This window comes from Podarcis filfolensis (assembly GCF_964270895.1).
Source record: "Podarcis filfolensis genome assembly, chromosome: 8".
Lineage (NCBI taxonomy): Eukaryota > Metazoa > Chordata > Lepidosauria > Squamata > Lacertidae > Podarcis > Podarcis filfolensis.
The window spans coordinates 26,202,979-26,226,846 of NC_139611.1; the positions used below are offsets into that span (position 1 = coordinate 26,202,979).

The following is a 23,868-nucleotide window of genomic DNA, read 5'->3' on the forward strand; positions in this document are numbered from 1 at the left end:
CCCCATTCAAAGCAGCGCCGGTCTCAATCATCGCAACAGATCACATGCACAACTGGCTTGCATAGCTCCCCCACCCCCTGCAAATCTGGCGTTAGTATTTGTGAACCTGCTGTCTTCTTGGGGCATTTATCCCACAGTATGAAATTCTTTGGGGACCTGCAACAAAGTGTTGCAGTGTGTGTTTCGCCCTGATTCTCTAACAAAGGGTGGTTTTGTTCAGGGACATTCCATGGGTTTTCTGTTTTCTTTTCCCACTGACGCTTAACATTCCGTGGCTACTGAGCATGCTCAGTCCTCACTGTAACGCTTTTTCTTGAGGGGACACACCTTAGATCTTTTTAGAAAAGAAGATACGTTGTACTTCTGAAAGCTTTGGGGTCCCCTCGGACCAGCTGACACCTCTCCCATGTTCCTCATTGGCCTCCCTTCAGCACTGTGTTTTTTATGAGCCTTCTGTCAACCCCAATAAAGAGTTCCTCCTCTGGCAGCAAATCAGAGCCGGAGTTGTTTGTCAGAGCCATTATTTTTAGCCCTCTTAATACCTAATGTGGCAAGTGCCCTGCTGCAGATGGGAGCCCCTTTCCCCTGCTAGTCCTCCCTGTAAAAGTCCACATAAAGACCATCTCATTCAATTACAGTGAGAATGAAGCCGTAAAAGGCATAATGTCACTGCTGGGACTGCGTAAATGTGGGGAGGAGGGCAAGTTGCTAAGCAATTGAAGGCGTTGTTTCATTCAGGGTGTTTTTACCTTCAGGTAACCTATTCCACAGGGACACGGGTGGCGCTGTGGGTTAAACCACAGAGCCTAGGACTTGCTGATCGAAAGGTCAGCGGTTCGAATCCCCGCGCGACGGGGTGAGCTCCCATCGTTCGGTCCCAGCTCCTGCCCACCTAGCAGTTCGAAACCACCCCTAAGTGCAAGTAGATAAATAGGGACCGCTTTCTAGCGGGAAGGTAAACGGCGTTTCCATGTGCGGCGCTGGTGCTGGCTCGCCAGATGCAGCTTCGTCACGCTGGCCACGTGACCCGGAAGTGTCTTCGGACAGCGCTGGCTCCCGGCCTCTTGAGCGAGATGAGCGCGCAACCCTAGAGTCGGTCACGACTGGCCCTGATGGGCAGGGGTACCTTTACCTTTACCTTTTTAACCTATTCCACATCAAGGAAGCTGGACCTCTGATGAAGATCTAACAGCACATGCAGAGTGAGAACAGACAGTCTTCTTGGTCTCCTTGCTGCTGCCGCTGCCCCAAGTGCCCCAGGGAAAACTGCCAAGGCGGGGCTCTCCGCTCCTTGGTTTTTGCTTTGCCTAAATCAAGAGCTTTCCATTGGTATCCCTTGAATTCCAGTCGGTTAGTCCCAACCCACTTACCACTCAGTCCAAGGTTATTCTGGATTTTATCCATTCTGCCTCCTAAAGAATCAGTCTCTCTCTCTCTCTCTCTCTCTCTCTCTCTCTCTCTCTCTCTCACTCACTCACTTTCTGGTCATCCAGAAATCTGACAATGCCTCCTTCCACCCCTTCAAAGATGTCAACTGATGCACGTGCTTAAAAAACCCCAACAACCCCAGCTCACCATTAAATCTGGTTATATGTCAAACACTTAGACCAACCTTCTCCCTTCCAGATGTTGTTGGGACGCCAGCTTCCAGCATCCCTAGCCAGCCATCCTGACAAGTGGTCAGGGGCGACCTGGAGGGCACCAGGTTGGGAAAGGTTGGACTAAGTGCAAAAACACTCTCCTCTGGTCTCACCGTCCCTCTTTGACTGAGAGGTTGACTGAGAGCAGAAGGAGCTGGCGGTCGAATCCGCCGCCAGTCTGCTCCTATTGAATCGACAAGTAAACTCGATGTGGAAGGAACCGCAGCAATGCAAAATCCGTCTTTGCTTGATTTTTAATCTAATCCCTCAGAGTGCTTTCAGCTCCTTCGGGTTTGTACAATTCAATAAGCATACCTCGCTCCTTCATCTCAGACGTTTCAAGAAAGCTCTAATGGCAACCCGAAGTCTGGGCAAATTCCACCTGACAAACACCGCTGACACACAAGGAGGCTCCTCACTTTCCGAGTGATGCTATGCTAACAGATATCCCACATGTAAATACTCCCCCCCCCCGGGGGGGCGGGTCATGTCTTTTCTGAATGGTATAGGAGCACTGAACAGCCTGGTTCCCCTGGCTTGGTGGCCCAGATGTGATTGCTCAGAGGAGATGGGGGACTGAGAACCTGTGTGAGTGGCAGAGGGCCTGATTACCCTGAAAGTCTAGATCAGGGTTTCCCAAACTTGGGTCTCCAGCTGTTTTTGGACTACAACTACAACCATCCCTAGTTAGCAGGACCAGTGGTCGGGAATGATGGGAACTATAGTCCCCAAACAGCCGAAGACCCAAGTTTGGGAAACCCACCCAAAATGCCTCCTAAAAAACATTCAGCAAAAGACATCATCAGGGTCAGTATTTCTGTGCCCCCTGCATGGGGTGGCCAATGACTTGGAGGGTTGTCATTTTGTGTATTTTTGCAATGTTAATATGGTTTAATTTATTTATACCTTTGTACCACACTTCAGGATGCTACATAAAAACACCTGAACAAATGAATAAGAATACCCAGAGAGATGAGGTCACAATAGTCCATCTGAACCAGTGTTTCCCAACCTTTTGTCTCCAGCTGTTTTCCCATCATCCCTGACCACTGGTCTTGCTAGCTAGGGATCATGGGAGTCGTGGTCCAAAAACAGCTGGAGACCCAAGGCTGGGAAACACTGATCTGGACCAATATTCTGTCCTGATAGTGGCCAACCAGATGCTCCACAAGCAGAACTTGAATGCAGTAGCGCTCTCCCCAGTTGCGATCCCCAGCAATTGGCATTCAGAAACATACTGCCTGCTACAGGTCGAATACAGCCATTGTATCTCATCCCTCCCTTGAGAACATAAGGAAAACCTGTTGGATCAGGCCAATGGCCCATCTGGTCCAACGTCCTGTTTTGACAGTGGCCAACCAGATGCCCAGATGCGAAGCAGGTCCTGACCACGACTGCAGTCTTGGTAGCTTTGATCCCCAGAAACTGGCATTCAGAGACACACTGCCTTCTACACTGGAGGCAGAAGACAGCCTTATCCCCTCCATTAAGATCCTAAGAAGAGCCTGCTGGATGAGGCCAATGACTCATCTAGTCCAGCATCTTGTTCTCGCCAGATGCCGGTAGGAAACCGGCAAGCGGGACCTGAGCACAAGAACATCCCCCCATGGCTTGCTGCAAATGGTATTCGGATGCATGAGTGCAATTTGTCTAAGGTAAAGGGACCCCTGACCATTAGGTCCAGTTGTGACCGACTCTGGGGTTGCGGCACTCATCTCGCTTTATTGGCTGAGGGAGCCGGCGTACAGCTTCCGGGTCATGTGACCAGCATGACTAAGCCGCTTCTGGTGAACCAGAGGAGTGCATGGAAACGCCGTTTACCTTCCCACCGGAGCAGTACCTATTCATCTACTTGCACTTTGACATGCTTTCGAACTGCTAGGTTGGCAGGAGCTGGGACCGAGCAATGGGAGCTCACCCCGTTGCGGGGATTCAAACCGCCGACCTTCTGATCAGCAAGTCCTAGGCTCTGCGGTTTAACCCACAGCGCCACCCGCGTCCCTGTTGCAATTTGTCTAAACCCCTCTAAAAACCATCAAAGTCAGCCAGCAATACAGCTTGCCACAGTGAATTTTGTAACTCAGATATGCGTTGTGCAAAGAAGGCACTTGTTTTTCTTTCTGCACATTACTAGGGAAACAGGCTGGCAGAAGCCATGCACCCCACTGCAGTGGGGGCTGAGACCCTGGAGGAAGCAGTGGATCTGACCATGCACGTATGCACTAATGATAAGTGGCCGCGAGCCAGGGTAGTATCACGTCCCACACAACCACCCCCAATTTCCCAGGACATCCTGGAATTACAGAACAACGAAAGATGCACACCCCAATTTTAATCAGTGGAATGTTGGAGGGTATAATATCAGTCTGCCCCAGCACAAAAAAATATGTCAAGTAAGAAGTCCTTCTCCCACAAGATGAAGCGGCAATGGAAACCATAGCAAACAGGGAAATGGCTGGTGGGCTACTGGTATGTCATGAAAGCAGACAGCTACAGCTCTGGCCTCAAGTGGGCTCCCCGCTTCTCCGCTTGGGTGTTGCATTTGCCTGGTTGACACAGCCATCGCCTCATTGCCCTGTGTCAGGAGGAACCGGCAAGTGACATGCAGCTTTCAATATTCATGAGCAGCCTAATCAATGCCCAGCGTCTGGGAGCTGGGAGTCTGTGGCAACGAGGAGTCTCAGGATAATCTGCATCTTAATGGGCAACAGAACGAAGTGAATTGCAAGAGAAGGGTGCCCGGCAAGAGTTTTCCATTGATTTGTCACTGCCTTGTCATTAGGCAGAAAGACACAGAGAGCACAGTCCTTCGTGCTTCTGCTGCTGAGAAAACCCACCCAATCGCTTCCCAAATGCCACTTTTGTCAAAGATTCAGAAACGGCCAGGCAGTATCTGCAGCCTGAAAAGGACTTTAGACTTCTTCGGGCCAAGATCCACAGCAGAGCAACATGCAAATAAGGGGGGTGGCAATGGAAATGCTTCCCCCGTACGCCCCACAAACCACAGCAGCGCCCAATCTGACTTGTGCCATGGAAAGGGGCTACCCTCTTTCCGAATTAGATTCAGCTCTGTCATTAATCGCGTCACCAGCGGGGGTGGGGGATGAGTTAGAATTTAAGATGGTCTGATGGTGACACACACAGTGTTTCCACAGATCCCTCTAGGGGCAGTTTAATTATTAAGTATTGAGTGGGAAAAGCACATCTCTAATGGCTAATGGTCATTACAGCTCCTTAGCATTCTGGAAAGCAATTTCAGTGCGGATGAGAGGTACCACCAGGCATCATATCCCTTTAAAATCCTGACATGTATTAGGCGCATGTTTTATTTTATATTTATATCCTTTAAAAAAGAAGAAGAAGAAGTCAAAACTAGCTCAACGTAGCAGAAGCTCAAACTTTAAAATACAAGGAGAATCAATCACAACCACGACATGCAGTCCCTTGTGAAGCAACTGAATAATAAAATACAGCAACGTATAAACTTCTGTTATATTGATGGGACTTTGTACACTCTCTTTTACATCTGAACAAATCTGTTTTGTTTTTTAAAGCTGTCGCTCTTCCCTGGCTCCAGAAGCCATTTCTTCTCAAGCACTTATTTTGGAAACCGAGAGCAGGACGAATCGAAATTCGCTTGCATGCACAACCCTGGTATCACCAGTAACTCACTTGTGAAACTTTTTCGCCATTGATGTAATTCACAATTGCAAGGATGATGATAATGAAGAAGAAGAAGAAGAAATGAACTCAATCACAATAAGGGTAGTTGGGTTTTTTTTAACCTGTTAAGCAATAAACAGCTTTCAAAAGCTTCCATAAAAAAACTGTCATCAGGGAGACAAGAATTCCCCAAAGCATCACTCATCTTTCAAGACGCAAGCATAACACACACACTCCCCTTACCAGAGTAAGAGAACTCAAAAAGCTCAGCAAGAGAAAAGCACAGAATCAAGTCCCTTCCAAACTGTCACAACTCCTTCCAACTCCAACCAGTTAAGATTCCTAAATGCGGCTTCCATTAGCCCCATAACCAAGTCCCAAGAACTCTCCAGAGCAGTGTTAGAAACTCAGATATGAAAGCTAGGAGCTAAATGGCACCTTAAACCTAGGTTAAGGGCACAACAAAGGAAGTCTAGGCCCACTTTTTATATATATATATAACAAGAATACAAAGCTGAAAATGAATGAACTGTAACCAAAATATTATGTTCATTTTTTGTATGGTCTAGTCCTCCCCCTGCCCACCCACCCCCCAATATTCTTAAGAGAGTCTCTTCTCCAGTCTTCAGAGAGTAGCTGGAAGTGGGGAGGCAGGAAAAGGTCTTTTCCTTCCACTTTGCAGTTTTAATCTGAAATCTTAGGCGCAGTATCGCTCCCAGAGCTCAGAAACTGCTCACGCTAATGAAATTCCCTGTCGCAAAATGTGCCTAGAACAATGGGAGTTTCGAACACTGCTCCAGAGTGCTGGGTTTAGCCCTACACCAACAGAAACAACCTCTTGCTTGCAAACCAAACCCTAACAGCAATATGAGACTCTCCTACAATAACAGGGATTATGGTAACACATGAAGGTAGCCTTTCACAAGTAAGTGGAGCAGAGCATTTTAAAATACATATATATGGACGCGACATTTTTTTAGAAAAACAACAACATCCCACTTGGTCAGCTGATGCAACGAGGCATGGCAGCCCCCGCAATAAAGTCCCCCTTGCCTTGTGCACCTACCTCCACCCCCTGAACCTTCAGCTTCATATGATCTTCTCGGGTGGTCTTCCCGTCTTTCCGCTTCTTCCAGCAATATCCATCTTTCCTGTATTTCACCTTCTTCCTGTTGTATAGGATCATAGAGCCATTCTGAGGCCTGGAAAACAAAAGGAAGGTGGCTCATCAGGGAGGCCGAACAAATCTGCGTTCACACCCAACACCTGGGATGCTGCTGCTTCAAAGCTGTGAGTCCCATACACACACATGCACAGAGAGAGGGAGGTTTAGCCGTCAATTACCAGGGGTAGAGAACTCACTCCTATATGGTGACCAACGGCAGTTACTGTAGAAAGGAAACATTCTCCGTGCAGCAGAAAATTATCACCTATCTAGTATTCCTCCTCCCTGCGCCTCTCCCAAAGCCCACCTGGAAATTTCTCCCTAAGGAATGAAACCTGCCAATCAAAGTTCTTGCAGTGCAACGGCTAAGAATGAGAGTTCAGAGGAGGCAGCACACTAAGCCAGCATAGCATTGTGACAGAGAGCATGAGCTACGAGCTGGATGCCCTCGGTTCAAATCTCAGGACAGCCATGGAGATGCTCAGTGGCCTTTGTCAAAGTCCTCCCCCGCCCCCAATACACACACAATCTACAAATAAGAGGACAGGCTGACCCAGACAATTGGATTGCCCAGATAATGTACGCAAAGGGCTTTAAACCAAAGTGCCACACTTTGGTTTTTTTACAAAGAGGTATCTGGGAGAATTTGCTGGAGGGATCCTAAAAGCCCAGGAAGCCAACACAGCAAAAGCTCCTTCCAAGGGGAGACGGAAGCTGTGCAGAACTCCTTCTCCCCTCCCCATAACCAGGAAGGAGCTGCAGAAGGTGTGGGAATTCTGGACTGCAGTGGGGTGGGGAGGTCATATTTTGGAGGTGTTCCCTGCACCTATCAATGAAGTAGCACCAGCACTTCGCGATGTTCCCATGCCTGCCCAGCTTGTCTCAATAACAATTTGGGCTGCTTGAGCATCCCCCCAAACTTCTTGAAATATTCCAGGGGTTGCTTACTTGGTTTTGAGCAAGCAAAGGGCTCAAAAGGCCCCAGCTGGTTTTGCGCATCCCACTCCTCCCCAACCAACCAACCAACCAACCTTCCTACTCACATTGAAAATCATGATTAGGAACATTATTTTCAACCCATTCATCCACAGGGGCACCTGCCTACCTGCCTCCAAGCACTTCCTGCTGGTGGTGGTTACCTCCCCCTCCCACTATGCAAAGTCAAGAGTTGATTGATTGGTTGGTTGATTGATTGATTGACTAACTGATTGATTGATTGATTGATTGATTGATTGGCAACTGATTGCTGTCAAGGAAGGCAGGCACTGGCAGAGGAGCAGGCATGGAAGAATCTGCCCATTCCAGTTTTTCTCTCCACTTCTAATTTTTCTAGTCAGTTCATCCCAGTTTATCAAAAACAGTCCTCACAAAAACTTGTCAGCATTTTGAAGTGCATTTCCCAAGTATCCATATTTTTTTGCATGCAATTTCCCCTCCTATGTTTTTGGAAGCTGAGGCTCCAATACTTTGGCCATCTCATGAGAAGAGAAGACTCCCTGGAAAAGACCCTGATGTTGGGAAAGATGGAGGGCACAAGGAGAAGGGGACGACAGAGGACGAGATGGTTGGACAGTGTTCTCGAAGCTACCAGCATGAGTTTGACCAAACTGCGGGAGGCAGTGCCTGGCATACTCTGGTCCATGGGGTCACGAAGAGTCGGACACGACTAAACGACTAAACAACAACAACAACAACAACAATGTTTTTGGATGTTATTTTCACTAATTGCATGCATTTTCATGCACACATTTCTTGGCTGGAGCGGGCCACCACAAAATGTGGAAGAATGAACGAACTTCAAAGTACAGCTGCTGTCCCCCACCCCTGCATATGTTTTGGGGAAGTGCAAATTAGGCAGGTTTGCATTAAATTAAGGAGATTTACAAGAAGTTGTTGGCCAAACCAAATTTGTCTCCCATCCCTACAGAAGAGAGAGAGAAAACAGTAAAAAAAAAATCTCACAGCCTGCAAAGAGCATTTCCAGTGATGTCTCAATGGGGTCTGCAGCCCATTTGAAAAGGGACACGCATTTCTGAGTGGGGGAGTTTTGATCCGGAGCCTGACTGTTAGATCTGAAAAAACCTCTCTCCCTAAAACGCTAAGTTAAAGCAGACACATAACTTTATTTACATTCAAAAATGTAACCAGTCTATTAACCAGTGATCTTAGAAGGAACTGTGAAAAATGTTCCTGCCTCATTCTGTGTGATGTGTCCAAAGACTCTTCAGCTTGTCTAGAGTCTTGTGGTGGGGTCAGGAGGGGTGGTGATAGGGAGGAAGCAGCAGAAAAAAAGGGGGGTTATACTAATTATGTTTATGGTCCACACAATATCTCATACTTTTCAAAAGAGTCTCTCTCTCTCTCTCTCTCTTAACCCATCGTTCATGATTTAGGTAAAAAGGAAGTTTAGCATAAAGAAGTCAGATTAAAACAACAACAACCCAGCATCGATTTCCCCCAGAACAGAAAGGAATCACTGCTGCCCCCCAACACAGGTCGGTGTTAGATCTGGCTTTTGCTCTGTCTTCATCAGCTCCAGGGAAGCCCCCAGATTTCTTTCAGAAATGTCCTTCTTGGCATAGCTACAGGGGATGGTGCAGCCATTTGTCCAATAAACATCTGTCGCCGTCCATTCAGCCTATGTTTATATATCCACCCCCCAATCGCTTTACCATATGGCAAATTGATATAATAGAAATACCACTCTTGTGCAAGCCATCCTTCCCTCTCCCCCCCACCCCCCACACAAAGAAAACAGCCCTCAGTAAACCCAGAATTCACAAAGAAGAGATTGTGCATCATTTTCAGACAGCAGCCATGGAGATGGCTGCAAAAATTTATAGAAGTACATTAGTCACAGTAATTTGGCTTTGGAACACCAAGAACAGAAAGAAATACAACAACATTAGCAGCAGTTGCTGCCATAAACAACTTCTGGGGAAAAACCTGGAGTTGGCGGCATTTGAGCACGTAAATCTCTTGAAGTTGTGGAAGTGAAACAAAATCTACGCGAGGAACTGAGGGTGGAAGGAAGTCACTCTCTCCTTGCTCCGCACACCCCAAAACACATATATTAACCAGAATGTAAAAGACCCCCAAACTTTCTCTGTGCTCAGGATCAGGCAGCCGTTTTCAGGGAGCAAAAAGTAGCAAGGTAAGTACTTTGAGGGATGCCTGAAGGAGCACCTACCCGCTTCGGGTTTGAGATCTGTTGGGAGGGGTGGGGACTGCTTGTAGCTCCATCCATGGGTTATGGCTACTAGAGATGATGGAGGAGGCTCTGCTCTCCACAGTAAAAGGAAGTGATGCTTCAGAAAAGCAGTTGGTGGAGGGGAGAGCGCTCTTGTGCTCAGATCCTGCTTGTGGGATTCCCCTTAAGGCATCTGGTCGGCCATTTTGAGAACGCAGTGCTGGACTAGATGGACCACTGGTCTGATCTAGCTGCAGGGCTCCTTAGATATTCTTGTCCATTTGTTTAGGTATTTAGCACCCAAAAGCAGTGTTCAAAGGTATAAATAAACCCAGCAGTCTCTTCCCATGTTCTTATGACACCATCGTCCCATGAGGTGTGGGTGGGTCTTGTCAGACATCGCACCCAGCCTACACAACGCCCTTCCCCAAGAGGTCCAGAAGTTTGCCGATCTGCATCGTCCTATACCATCTGCCCCAGACTTTGTGGTCAGTGGGGGGGGGCTGTTCACACTGTCCCTTCAGAGGGCTTGGCCCACCATCTGATGCCATGTGAGATGGGGCTCCTCTGCCTCCCAATTCCTTTCCCCTGGAAGTCCAAATAGTGCAAAATAAAGCGATTGCTGTCTAAATAAAATGATTGCTGTATTGCTACATGCATTGTACATGCACTATCTCAGTTTTGCTCAAAGAAGTCCTCCAAACCCACTTGGCATGAGTGCCCAACTATCTCCCTACTGAGGAATGGGGTCTTCTCCTGTTACCCCTCCTGCAAGAGAAGAAGAAGAGTTTGGATTTGATATCCCGCTTTATCACTACCCGAAGGAGTCTCAAAGCGGCTAACATTCTCCTTTCCTTTCCTCCCCCACAACAAACACTCTGTGAGGTGAGTGGGGCTGAGAGACTTCAAAGAAGTGTGACTAGCCCAAGGTCACCCAGCAGCTGCATGTGGAGGAGCGGGGAAGCAAACCTGGTTCACCAGATTACAAGTCTACCTCTCTTAACCACCACATCACACTGGCTCTCCCAAGAGCTTCGTGTGTCTGGTCCCTGCTGCCTTGCTGGTGATTGCTCAAGATTTTTATTTATTTTTTACAATGAGACATTTGTGAAACTTTTGTTGTTTTCTCTATTTTTTTTTAAATGGTCTTATAGATTTTAACTTTCACAGGTCTGAGTCATGACCCTGACTTCAAAGCTGGCACTAGCAAAGCAAGGGGATGGGAACATGGTTTCACCTTGCATCAGTAAGTGTGCCAGTCTCTTCTCTGACCGTCACCTCCTAACACATATCTTAATGTTGTGCCAGTTAAAAGGCGCTTTCAGCATCATCAGCCTCGAGCCACTCATTGCTGAGATCAAGGGGCCCTCAGAACCTCCAGGAAAAGCTGACTATCCCAGGCCCCCTTGAGTCAGTGTAGGGATGGAAGAATCTATCCATTTCAGCTTCTCTCAGTTTCACATTTTCCTAGTCTTCAGTTCTCCACATTTTCATGTAGTCCTCGTGGAAATTCGGCAGCATTTTAGTGTGAATTCCTCCTAATTCTGTACACAATTTTGTCTAATATACACAATTTTGGAACTGCAATTATTTTTTTCCAAACTGGAAAGCGATTTTGCATGTTGTGTTCACTAACCGGTGCATTTCTGCATTCACTTTATTCCAATATATGCAATTTTTTGCAGACAAGACTTGGCTGGAGAAGAACTGCATTGCAAAATTCAGAGAAGCACAAAATGTGAAGGATGATTTATGTTTCTATTTGCATACTGTTTGGGAAAGTACACAATAGGTAGGTTTGCCTTTAAATGTGAACTGAATTGAATTTCTTCCCTATCCCTGCATCCCTCTGATGTTTCAAGGTGCTGCCCCACTGAGAAAGATGAGGGGGTGACGAGAGCCACCTAAAAGCAGCCCAGCTGTGCTGCCCCATGGCTGGCAACGTGGCCAGGGCCTCCTTCGCCTCCCACTAAGACATAAGCTTAAGGACCTCACAGGCAGTTCCCCATCTTTCCTCTCCTTGAGTAATTACACAGGTGTGGCAGCCCAAGTCTTGCTGTGAAGGCAGCAGGCGGGAAAGGGAGGCTGATCGCTTTACTCCCCCACTGAGATCAAAATTGAGATTACGAGAGAGAGAGAGAGAGAGAGAGAGAGAGAGAGAGAGAGCGCTCCATGTTTTCCCCAAGGCACCATGCCACACAACAGGGGGCTGGGAAGGGGACCAATCTATAATCCATTTCCCTCTCAGTGAAAGTTGTCCTCCCTCTGTCCTAACACTGGAACTCCTGAGCATCCAACGAAGCCAAATGCTGGAAGGTTCAGGGCAGATAAAGAAAGTCCTCCATCATGCAGCAAGTAGTTAAACTAGCAAATGCCTCTGCATGTCAACTGCTGGGAATCGCAAGTGGTGCTTGTGCTCTTGTGCTTCCAGGCTTCCCTTGGGAGCATCTGGTTGGCCACTGCGAGAACATGACGTTGGACCACATGGGCCTGATCCAGGAGGTTCTTCTTATCTTCTTAACAAGAGATGCATAGTGAGCACACAGGACATAGCAGCTGAACACCCCCAGGCATATGAGTGGAACACACCCCTGGCACACCTGATCTGGTGTGAAGATGCACCAGCAGAACAGCTTAAATGTGGCAGAGTTGTGGGTGAGGTGGAGTGGGATGATCTGTACCCTTGATTCCTCCAGGCCAGCAGTGCTTGACCTGTTGCATGAAATCCCCGTCACAAAGGTCAATGGAAAGAGGGAGATACACACACACATCGGTGACCACCTTGCCTACATCCCTACACCAGATATGGTGGGCTTGGGGCTGCAACTCCTGTCAGTCCTGGCCAGCATGACCAATGGTCAGAGGTGATAGGAACCTATATTCCAAACATCTGGAGCCAACCAGGACAGAGAAATATGAACCAGACAACGCTGGGTTTGAGGGACCAATGGCTTGATGTGGATCACCCTTCGCATATGGATGATCCTTCTTGAACCTGACTAGTCTGTACACCCTTTTCAGAGCTGCATACCCTCATGAGCAACCTTCTGATGTCAGTGGTAGGCGGGGCCAGAGGCAAATGTGGGTGGAGCAACAGGCGTGACAGATCCTCCAGATGTCCCTATTTTCCCGGGACAGACCCAGATTTACAGAAGCCACTCCAGTTTCTGATTTGATCCCATAATGTCCTGCTTTTGACATCCCTATTTTCATCTGAGAAATGTTGAATGGGGACACTTCTATTTTCATCTGAGAAACGTTGGAGGGTATGGTATGGTGCTTAGCTTTGTGCAACAGGCGCAAATCCAGCTACTCCAAAGCTAGAGGTTTCCAAACACACACCTCCACCCTGCGAAGCAAGAAGCATTTATCACAGTTTTAGGCCAAATCGCTTGCAGGAGGTACACTGAGTTGGGCACACCAACTCTCTCAGAGATGTGGGTTCAGGCCCCTTTCCTTCAGCAAGTCTCACTCCCTTTATCTTTTGCCAGCAGATTCCCTTCTCTTCTTAGACGACCTTCAGCTGTTCGGCAAAGAGCTTGAGCTGCCTGCGGCTGCTTAATAAGTATTTTTACATATTCCTGGGTCTCCTACTCAAGGCTTCCTGCAGGTGCTGTTCCCTGGCAATGAGTGATGAACAAACTTTGACCGAAGGGTATTGAAGGCAACCAATTCCAGATATCAGCCCCATGGCCTATTTCAACAACAGCCCTCCAAGTCAGTCTGTTCCTCGCAGAAGCCAACTCGTTTTTGGCGTCATAACAAACAAGGGTCAAATTCAGCCTGCTGCAGAATTATTCCTACAGATTTTCTCTGTGCTTTGAAGAAGGGGAGGCCGGGACAGGGGGAGAAAAGGGAGGCTGAGAAAATATGTCTCCCGCGCTTATCTCTCTCAAACACAAACATGGCCAGGAGTAATAAATTGATGGCGGAGGCAAGGCGAGATCAAGATCAGATACAAATCCTGCAAACAAACGGCTCCGTTGCTACATTACATTACCAAAAAGTAAAATAAAACACACGCACGCACAAACCCTGCAAACTAATCACACCGAAAGGTTCGGCCTGTAAACTTCCCTTTGGGGATTTCTCTCATCAAATTTATACCATGCGCAGTCGAGATTGGGGGTGGGGTGGGGGAGCGCTGAGGCTCTCCTGCCTTTCCAATCTGCGCTTTCCCCTAGTATTTCTCTGCTTTTGCAATGGCCGCTTCTGCTCACTCAGAAAAATGTCCTGGCTTTGCTAGCCCAGTGTTCTGTCGCCAACAGTGGCCAGCCAGCTGCCTCTGTAACTAAAGGTACATTACCTCTGAACTTGGAAGGTTCCACTGTGAATCAACTCTTTTGAGTAGACCTCTCCCATTTCATAAATTTGTCCAAACCACTTAAGCCAGTGAACATCACTACAATCTGTGCCAGAAATTCCACATTGGGAGAGCAGAAAACTTTTTTATTGCCTGTCTACTGACATTCAGCTTCGTTGGACAACCTTTGCCCATCTAGTGCAGCCAGAGGAGGTAGAAAAAATTTCTTGTCCAGCTTCTCATTAAATGTTTTATAAAAAATCATCTCATGTCAATTTTCCCCAGGAATTGGGGTTTACAAACTACCGAATTCTGTTTGCTGAGTGGTGCTGAGAACTGTCATTTCCCTTTGGCCACAGGATTATATCACCACCACCACCACCATCATCATCATCATCATCAAGGAGTAGCCATTCCAGCAGTAAGAAAGCTGTGAAGCTGGGTTCCCTCCATGGGCTCTGTTGCAACAAGCCAGCTCCATCAGGCTTCCTGAGAGCCAGTGTGGTGTAGTGGTTAAGAGCAGTGGACTTGTAATCTGGTGAACCGGGTTTGCTTCCCCGCTCCTCCACATGCAGCTGCTGGGTGACCTTGGGCTAGTCACACTTCTCTGAAGTCTCTCAGCCTCACTCACCTCACAGAGTGTTTGTTGTGGGGGAGGAAGGGAAAGGAGAATGTTAGCCGCTTTGAGACTCCTTCGGGTAGTGATAAAGCGGGATATCAAATCCAAACTCCTCCTCCTCCTCCTCCTCCTCCTCTCAAGTGTCATCTGAGGGCAGTCTCAGTGGGAGAGATGCAAAGCAGCAGGGCTCATTGCATCAGCTTTGCTGGGGGCCCAGCTCCATCAGGCACCTCCTGCCCCTGGATTGTGCCCGCTGGTCATTATAAGAACAACTGTTCAGAAATTGGTGCCCGAGTTTTGATTTTCCTCTTCCCTCCCTGTCACTTTTTCCTTGTTTGTCGTGTTTGTGTGTTAAGTCTTTGGGTAGGGACTGTCTCGTTTTGATTGTATGCAAACTTTTCTGGGAGATTTTCTGGTTGAAAAGCAGGGCACAAATGCTCTAAACAAATAAAAGTAAAAACTATTATTATTATTATTATTATTATTAATTGCTTGCCCTTCACCCGAAGGTCCCACAGTGGGTTAGAACAATTAAAACACAATGTTAAAATCAGTTTGGAACAATCACAGAAGCAAGGCAGGTTCTACAAATATGCACCACAAGGGTCAAAAGCCAGGACAAAGAGGTGTGTTCAGCGTTCAACTAAAGCTGTATACAGTGGTACCTCGGGTTACATACGCTTCAGGTTACATACGCTTCAGTTTACAGACTCCGCTAACACAGAAATAGTACCTTGGGTTAAGAACTTTGCTTCAGGATGAGAAGAGAAATCGTGCTCCGGTGGCGCGGTGGCAGTGGGAGGCCCCATTAGCTAAAGTGGTACCTCAAGTTAAGAACAGTTTCAGGTTAAGAACAGACCTCCGGAACGAATTAAGTACTTAACGCGAGGTGCCACTGTAATGAAGGTGCCAAGCGCATCTCAATGGGGAGGGAGTTCCACAATATAAGGCTCACAACTTCACTATTTTTTCTGTGGACAAGCATCTGGGCACATTGAGATACTCATATCAGAGGCGCCATCTTCGCAAGTTGATGGAGGGGGCCTCATGCGACGTTCTGATGCCACATGTGTGACATCCCACAACGTCTTGAAGTCACACGTGCAACATCACCACAAGAAACCAGGGGGTGTAGCCAAATGTCCTCTGAACATGGAGGTTGCTGGCCCCCTCAAAAAATGCATGGGGGGGCCCCGAAAATGCCTCGGCCCCTAGGAGTTGGCACACATGACACATATTGTTATAAAATGAAATGAGATAGTGAATCTTGCTGCAGCCCCAGGATTGCACCAAGATCCCTTTTCGCTTTGTGATTAAATCACTGTGGCAAACTAGACATACACCAATCCCGAACTTTCCTCGTTCAACTGGAAACAGGTGGAGAAGAACGCAGGCAGGGAATGCTGCAGTGATGGAATGGGACATCATCGCATCCTCCAAACCACTCATGAGTTTTCTAAACTTCTTCCGCCACCTCCAGACTCAGCAGACCTGAACACTTCAGCCTCTCCTCTCAGTAACAGGTGCCAAGAAGGAATGGTATGTATTATTGACTCATTGTTGCTACTGAATTATTAAATTGTTTATCATTGAATATTAAATGCTCTTTCTCCCCAATGTGCAGTTAATAAAAAACGGGGAGGCTGGAGAAAATCTCTCCCCCCCCCACCCTTTCCTTGCCCCCGTCCTGGAACGGCTCATTAATCACCTTGAAGACAGGCCAAGAAAGAGACCAGCTTTTGCTTTTACAACATCACAGCTGAAGACATTCATCAACCCCACAGATCCAAAAAGGGAAGGAGGTGAATCAGGTAATTTAATTGTGTCCCTTCAGGGGCAGAGCAGAAGTACCAAGGAAGCTGGACAGTATATGCAAATGGAGAGGCAGCCTGCAGAGCGTTATCGGAAGCAAAAATTATCTCAAATTATTACCCCGGGGACCCCTCCAAGGGACACACGGGCCATTCACTTTGAACATTGCAGGGAGGGGTAAAGAAATATTATTCCACGGAATGGGGAAGCTTGGGTTGCGGGGGGCTTAGAGACATCACAGATTAGAGAGGCACCCCTTTCCCTTTCATAACCCAAGCTGTGTCTCCCCGATCAAAATCGGGGGGGGGGGCGGCTTATTCTAACTGCTGGAAATATATGTATATTTAACAGATTTTTAAAAATATAACTGTTCATACTACTATTATTGATTCCTTGGGGTCCCTTCCAACTCTACAATTCTATGATAATGCGCACAGACCTGTGAAAACATGTCACAATATTTTCCACCCACAATTGGAGGCAGTGATGCCTCTGCATAACAGATTGCTGAAGGGGAGAGTGCTGTTGCATTTAGGTCCTGCTTGAGGTTCCCCATGGGGCCCTATGCGGCCTAGGACCCACATACCTGGTATGCCCCACGGAGAACCTTAAGGTCCACAACTGACAACATTTTGGAGGTCCCAGGTCACAAGGTGGTTAGACTGGTTGCAACTAGGGCCAGGGCCTTTTCAGTACTGGCCCCAACTCGGTGGAACGCTCTGTCACAAGAGACTAGGACCCTGCGGGACTTGACATCTTTCCGCAGGACCTGCAAGACAGAGCTGTTCCGCCTGGCCTTTGGTTTGGACTCAGTCTGACCCTTATGTTTTTCCTCCCCTTATGGTTTTGATCTATGGGCTACTTTTAAAATGAGGCTGCATTTTAAATTGCATTTTAACCTGTATTTTAAATTGGTTGGTTTTTTTTCAATTATGATTTTACTGTATTTTACTGGGGTTAGCCGCCCTGAGCCCAGCTCTGGCTGGGGAGGGCGGGGTATAAATCAAATTATTATTATTATTATTATTATTATTATTATTATTATTATTATTATTATTATTATCTGAATGGCCACTGTGAGGACAAGATGATGGACTGGGTGGGCAAATGGCCTGATCCAGCAGCAGGGCCTTTCTTATGTCCTTAAATAAACTACAAGACACAACCTTCCAACAGATTTGGAGTGTATTTCTGGAACTCTTGACGAGTGACCTCAGCAAGCATGGAGACACAGCACAGACTTGGGGACGAAAAAAAGGGAGAAGGTTTTGCCTATGAATGCAGGTGCTTACACCTCCAGTTACTTGATTTGCTAGTAAATATACTATGTGATATATAGACACAGATATTGCAGGGGGTTGGACTAGATGCCCCTTTGGGTTCCTTTCCAGTTTCACCGTTCTGTAATTCACTAGCCCTTTGACATCGTATTCATTTTGCGTCTTTTACTTCATTGGTCTTCTGGAAAACCAAGAGCCAAACCTACAGATCTCGGTACTAGCCCCTTGTTTATCCTCATTATCCTCAGCATCTGTTCATTTGTATGTCTCACAGCATTTCAAATGAACAATAAGTGCAACAGTTCAAAAGCTTGGAACCGGCTCCTCCAGGAGCAATTTGAAAACATTCCTGTTTACCCAGGGATTTGGTGATTGAAGAATGCTGCTCCTGGCAACCCTGAGATCACTGGATGGAAGAATGTTTTATTAACTGTGACTGTTTTTGGAATGTTCTAACTGTTTTAAAAATGATTCTTTTTTTTCTTCATTTTGGAAAAAATGGGGATGTGTTTGCCACCCTGAGGTCCTTTTAGAGTAAGTGTGGGATGTAATTATTATTAATACAGTGGTATCTCAGGTTAAGTACTTAATTCATTCCGGAGGTCTGTATTTAACCTGAAACTGTTCTTAACCTGAAGCACCACTTTAGCTAATGGGGCCTCCTGCTGCTGCCGCGCCGCCAGAGCACGATTTCTGTTCTCATCCTGAAGCAAAGTGCTTAACCTGAAGCACTATTTCTGGGTTAGCAGAGTCTGTAACCTGAAGCGTATGTAACTTGAGGTACCACTGTAATAATGATGATGATGATGATAATTAGAGGAAGAGGAAGTAGTCATTGCATGTAACAAGTTGGCATGCGAAATGAAAATTGTGAAAAGTAAAGAGCACTCTGTTCAGTGCTCTATGGGCTTCATCCAGAGTGCTGTGTCCAATTCTGGATGCTACACTGTAAGGAGAACGTTGTCAAACAGGAGCATGTCCAGAAAAGGGTGACCAGGGTGATGGGCATTCACGGAGGATAAGGCTATCGATGACCGCTAGCAATGCCTCTGTCAGCAATGCTGTCATTGTCTCCTGCACCGCAGACACTGCGTTGAGCCAGGGGTTCAGAATGGATGGCCTCTAACTACTCCATAGGAGAAAGAGAGAAGAACCACCAAGTCATGACATTAAAATAAAAAAATAAAAATGGAAGGACCACCCATGGAAGTCTGCGTGGGATCTTCAAGCTCAGCCGTTGCCAAACTCAAATAGCACAAAGATAGAACAACTGAACTGGCTTCACTGGGTCAACCCAAATGTCAGTCAGAGTAGCCACATTGGCAGTAGAGGAAGTGGGCACCCCACCATTTGCCCCCCAGCCTCCAGCATGCTTCCCATCAATGAAGCTCCCAAATGGCCTCCTAGCCACAGCCAGTCAGCTGGCCTGGATGTGAGCTCCATCTCTCTACCCACTGTCAAATAGCTTTCCCTATTTAAGACAGCACAGGATATTTCCAGGGCAAGCTTCAACTTCAAAAGCAACTTTGAATTTCCTCCCTTTTATGGCTCCGTGGCATTTAAGGAAAACTGCTTATTTGGGGTGTCTTATTTGGGGCCTGGGGGAAGGACACACACACACACACAGAGAGAGAGAGAGAGAGAGAGAGAGAGAGAGAGAGAGAGAGAGAGATTTCAAACAGAGAGATTGTTTGTCCTGCACACAACCGAGAGGAGAGGGTGTGCTGTGGGCCAATACACTCAACCTCCCCTCTTCTGGGCACTGCGTTTACCACCATGATGTGCCTGACGATGACTTCATCTGTAGAAATTCCACTCACGTCCTGCACCCAACAAAATATCACGGGACTGATTGCTGAATTTGCTTCTGGAAGATGCTGTGGTGGCCACCAACTTGGGTGGCTTTAAAGGGGGATGCTTCATCATTGGTTATTCGTGCTTTCTTTATCTTTAACTGCACATCTGCTCCACTCTTCTGCATTCAACACCCCTGGCAGACCAGACCAGACCAGACAAATTCACAGAGGGAATTCTGATGAACTTCGCAAAGTCTCCACGCCTGGAGGCAGCTGTGCTACAGAATGCCAGATGCCAGCGAGCCACAGCAGAGAAGGCGGATGGTCTCAAAGCCCTGCTTGCGCCTCTGAGCAACTGCCATTGGCAAGAAGCAGGATGCTGGATTGCATGCGCCCGCCTTATGCTGATTCAGCAGGGCTGCTTCAGTGCGTGAAAAGCCATGGAATGATCTGGGAGTGGCCACCACCACCTCCAGTGCATGGTGTTGTGAACAGGACCAGTGCTTAGATGGACAATTCAGTTACTGGGAACCTTTAGAATAGGTTGTTCCAAACTAGGGTCACCAGCAATTGTTGGACTACAACTCCCATCATCCCTAGCTAGCAAAACCAGTGGTCAGGGATGGTGGGAATAGTAGCCCTAAACCAGCTGGAGACCCAAGTTTGGGAAACCCTGCTCCAGAAGCTGCTCTGAGATTTCCACAGTAAGGGCCAGGTGTCTGTGTATCAAGGAGCAAATGGCACACACTAATAATGATCAAAGTTAACCAGAAAAGGTAGACCCTATTTCCCTCGGCCCACCAGCCATTGCAGAAATTCTATTTTGGTCAAGAGGCATCTTGCTAGCCAAGGCCATAAATTACAAGCCCCTTTGGTCTAAATGACCGTGATATTCCCCCTAATCACATTACTGCAATATTAATAAGGCTGTTTAACGCAACCAGTTTCTTCTAAATTGTCACATAAAAATTTGGTAAATGTCAGGCGTATAATTTAATCGGGATCTATGCTTTACAGCCAAGGGAGCTCTGAGTCCGCAGTAAATATTGCAAAGCTAACAGTGACTCAAAGTTTTCTAGAACAAAGGAGTAAGGTCATCCAAAAGCCTGCCTGGAGAAGGTCCTTTTTTCTAAAATTGATTTCTGCCCCCCTCCCTTTCTCCTTTTTACTATTCCACCCTTCTAATTATTTCAGATGTCTGCAGAGAAGGAAACTCAGAATGCCTCAGCCCCCATCGCCATAAAATCGAGAAATTAGCTTCTGAAAGGGAGACACGGCCAAGGTCAGCAGGCATTAGCGATCATTTCCTCATTTGGACAAAAAACACTGCAGGCTTTTCAAAAACAAGCCCAGGCCACTAGCTAGGATCCCCCTTTCCCATCCAGTCTTTGGAGGAAAGAGCATTTCTGAATATCCAAAGCAGGATCAGATGCTCTGGATCTTAGACACGTTACAGAGAAGTCTCACGTGGTGGGAAGTCTTCTGAATGCAGACACAGGAAAGAACGAAATGCTACACTGAGCCAGATTCTCCGATATCAGGCCAGACACAATCACTGTATTGGTTTTGGCACCTGTAAACCCTTTTGTGTTTCAGCAAGTCCATTATTTAACTTGTTTTTAATGCATGTTTTTATTGGTGCTTTTAATGAACATTTTAGGGCTGTCTGCTGTCAGCAGCATAGGGGGATTTTCCATTCTAATAATCTGTTTATACATTTTGTTAAATAAGTGAATGCAACAACCTTGCAAATTAGTCCACAAAGTTATTGGCCGATACATCAGCCTTCCTAAGTCTGGATCTACCCCCTGATGTATTGGACTACAAATCCCATCAGCCTCAACAAGCATGACACCGGGGATGATGGGAGTATACTTTGAAACCTACTAACCTGGCCATACTGCTGTTTAAAATGAGCTAATGTGGCTAAACTTCCCTTGTCTGGAGGCCTGGAGCAAAGTCAACAGGCCACCGGCTATTTCCGCCCTCCAATTTTACAGTAATTTAGAGCTTCCAAAGCACACCATGCAAATGGCAGGGGAAGCGGCAACATGAATGTTTCCCACCACCCCCCCTACACACACAGCAAGAGTGACGGCATCCCCTCGCTTTGGCAAATGAATGAGGTGATAATGAGTTGTTCAGCCTTGTTTATGATGGCACCGCATAGACAATGTCAGAAAATAAGGGAAAGAATCAAGCACAGGCTGGGTACTTCCTTGCTTTTCTTTGATGGGGTCCTTGCTTCAAGTTGATGGTAGTAGTCTCCAGGCCCCATCATTCCTGACAATTGGCCATGTTAGCTGGAGCTGATGGGAGTCGGAGTGTCACAGGCTTCCCAGCCCCACAGAAAAGCCTTCCATCTGCTAGGAGAACAGGATGTTGGACTAGACAGGCTATTGGCCCAATCCAACAGGCTCCTCTTACATTCTGACTTTTGTGACTGAAAGTTGTTTTAAATTGTTGTTAGCATTGTAATTTAACACTGGGACCCAAGGGTGAAGGTTGGGTAATGAACAGTAATAATAAACCAATTAAGAAAGGCCGGCCACATCTTTCTGACACTCTCTAGAAGGGCTCAGCTGCAAACCAGCTGTTCCTCTGCAGCAGAAGACATCTGAGATCCAGGTTGAGGCCATAACTCGTAGCCCCTTGTGAGTCTAGTTCCTGCTCCTCCAAGCTCCTCAGGCTCCTTGCCTACAGACTGCTGGAGGAGCCTTTTAGCCCAGTCAAGCCAAGCTGCACCAAACAAGCCTCAAGAAGACCTCCATGTTTCCTGTGTATGGAGGCCTGAGGACAACCTCTTGGCAGGCAACCTGCCAAGCCTGAGAAAAGATCCATTCTTCAGAGACTTGTTGCTTTCTCCTTCAGCTCTGCCTGATCACCCAACACACCCTTCTTGGTTTTACGCCTCTTGCCCCAACCACGACTCCTCCCCACCTTTACTTCATTCATATTATTTTTCATCTACAGCAAACGCATGGAAATAAATCAATAAACAGAACAAAGGAGAACTGTAACTACAATTAGAATGGAAACGCAGGGTCTTGAGAGTCAGATAGATCATATCCCTGGTGGTCTCATGTGCAACCTAGGAGGAAGGAAGCCTCTGATCATTATCAGACCTTCCAAGTGTCCCTATTTTCCAGGGACAGTCCTGGATTTACAGAAGACATCCCAGTTTCTGACTTGATCCTGCTTTTCCTTAGGATGTCCTTATTTTTATCAGAGAAACGTTGGAGGGTATGGAGTTATGCAACCACCAAGCCAAGGAGATAAGTAACTATACAACCTTTAGAAGACATCTAAAGGCAGCCCTGTATAGGGAAGATTTTTTAATGTTTAATTGTGTTTTTATATATGTTGGAAGCTGCCCAGAGTGGCTGGGGCACCCAGTCAGATGGGGTATAAATAATAATAAGAATAACAATAACAATAATTATTAGACAAGACTACCCTATTTTCATCTAAGAATTGCTGAAGGGTATGAAATTTGTGTCCTTGAGTGCCTGCAAAATTGTCAAAAGTCCATCCTTCTGTTTTCCGGCAGAAAAGCAGGGTGATAAGGAGCGCAGCAGGAGACACTCAAAGGGGAAGAAGTGGCAGCAGAGCCAACTTGGCTGCTCACAACAACTGGTGAAGTCCAAGCACTTTGGAAAGGCACCCCACACACCATCCCATTGGTGCAAAAGTATTCCTTTGAACGGATGCACTCAGTACAGGTCACAGCAATTAAAACTGCATCAAAACCAAAGGAATAAACATTGAAACAGTAATCTTACCATTCTGGGCGCTAATCTTTCCTCCTCCCTCCACCCCCATGGGGCCAGTGTCCCTATAAGCCAAAGGTGTTGTGGGTCTGTAAAGGGAAAGAGGGAGGAAGCAGGTCCCCCTTTCACCTGAACTCTTGGCTTTAGAACATAAAGGAAATTACATTTCCATTCCCAGGGGCCAGAGCTTGTGGTGCAGAGCCTGGCAGCTGGAGTCTCCACAGGAGGGCTCGATAGGGAGAAATGGGTTTTGTAACATAATCATTGCATTGAATTATCCTCTTCAAACGCCATCTGAAGCAGTTGGGGAGAGAGAGGGGGAAGGAAAAGTATGGGGCCCCTTGCTTCCCTTTGATTCCATTGACTTATTTAGATTTAGATTTAGATTTATGCCGGTGCAGTTGACTAATTAAAATAATTTTAGTTGAGTCATCACCTGACAGTCAATTGGCTGATCACTTGATTAAATTTAAACTAAATATGCATATTATCGAAACCTCAACACAGGACCCCCTTTTTCCCCTCCGAGATACTGAAGTGCAATATAATTTGGAATTAATAATTCAGAATTTAATAAACCAACTTAAGATATTTTCCTGTTTTCCTTCCCAATTACAGAAACACACCAGT

General features: G+C 46.8%; 1 protein-coding gene across 4 annotated transcripts in view; it reads right to left on the reverse strand.

Moving 5' to 3' along the window:
- CAMTA1 (calmodulin binding transcription activator 1) overlaps window positions 1–23,868 on the reverse strand; it is a 701,783-nt gene that overhangs the window by 396,795 nt on the left and 281,120 nt on the right. For all 4 annotated transcript variants that reach the window (XM_083628408.1, XM_083628407.1, XM_083628410.1 and 1 more), the window contains exon 4: window positions 6,370–6,505. In XM_083628408.1, the coding sequence (XP_083484534.1) occupies window positions 6,370–6,505 (136 nt within the window). The remainder of the gene's footprint in view (window positions 1–6,369; window positions 6,506–23,868) is intronic.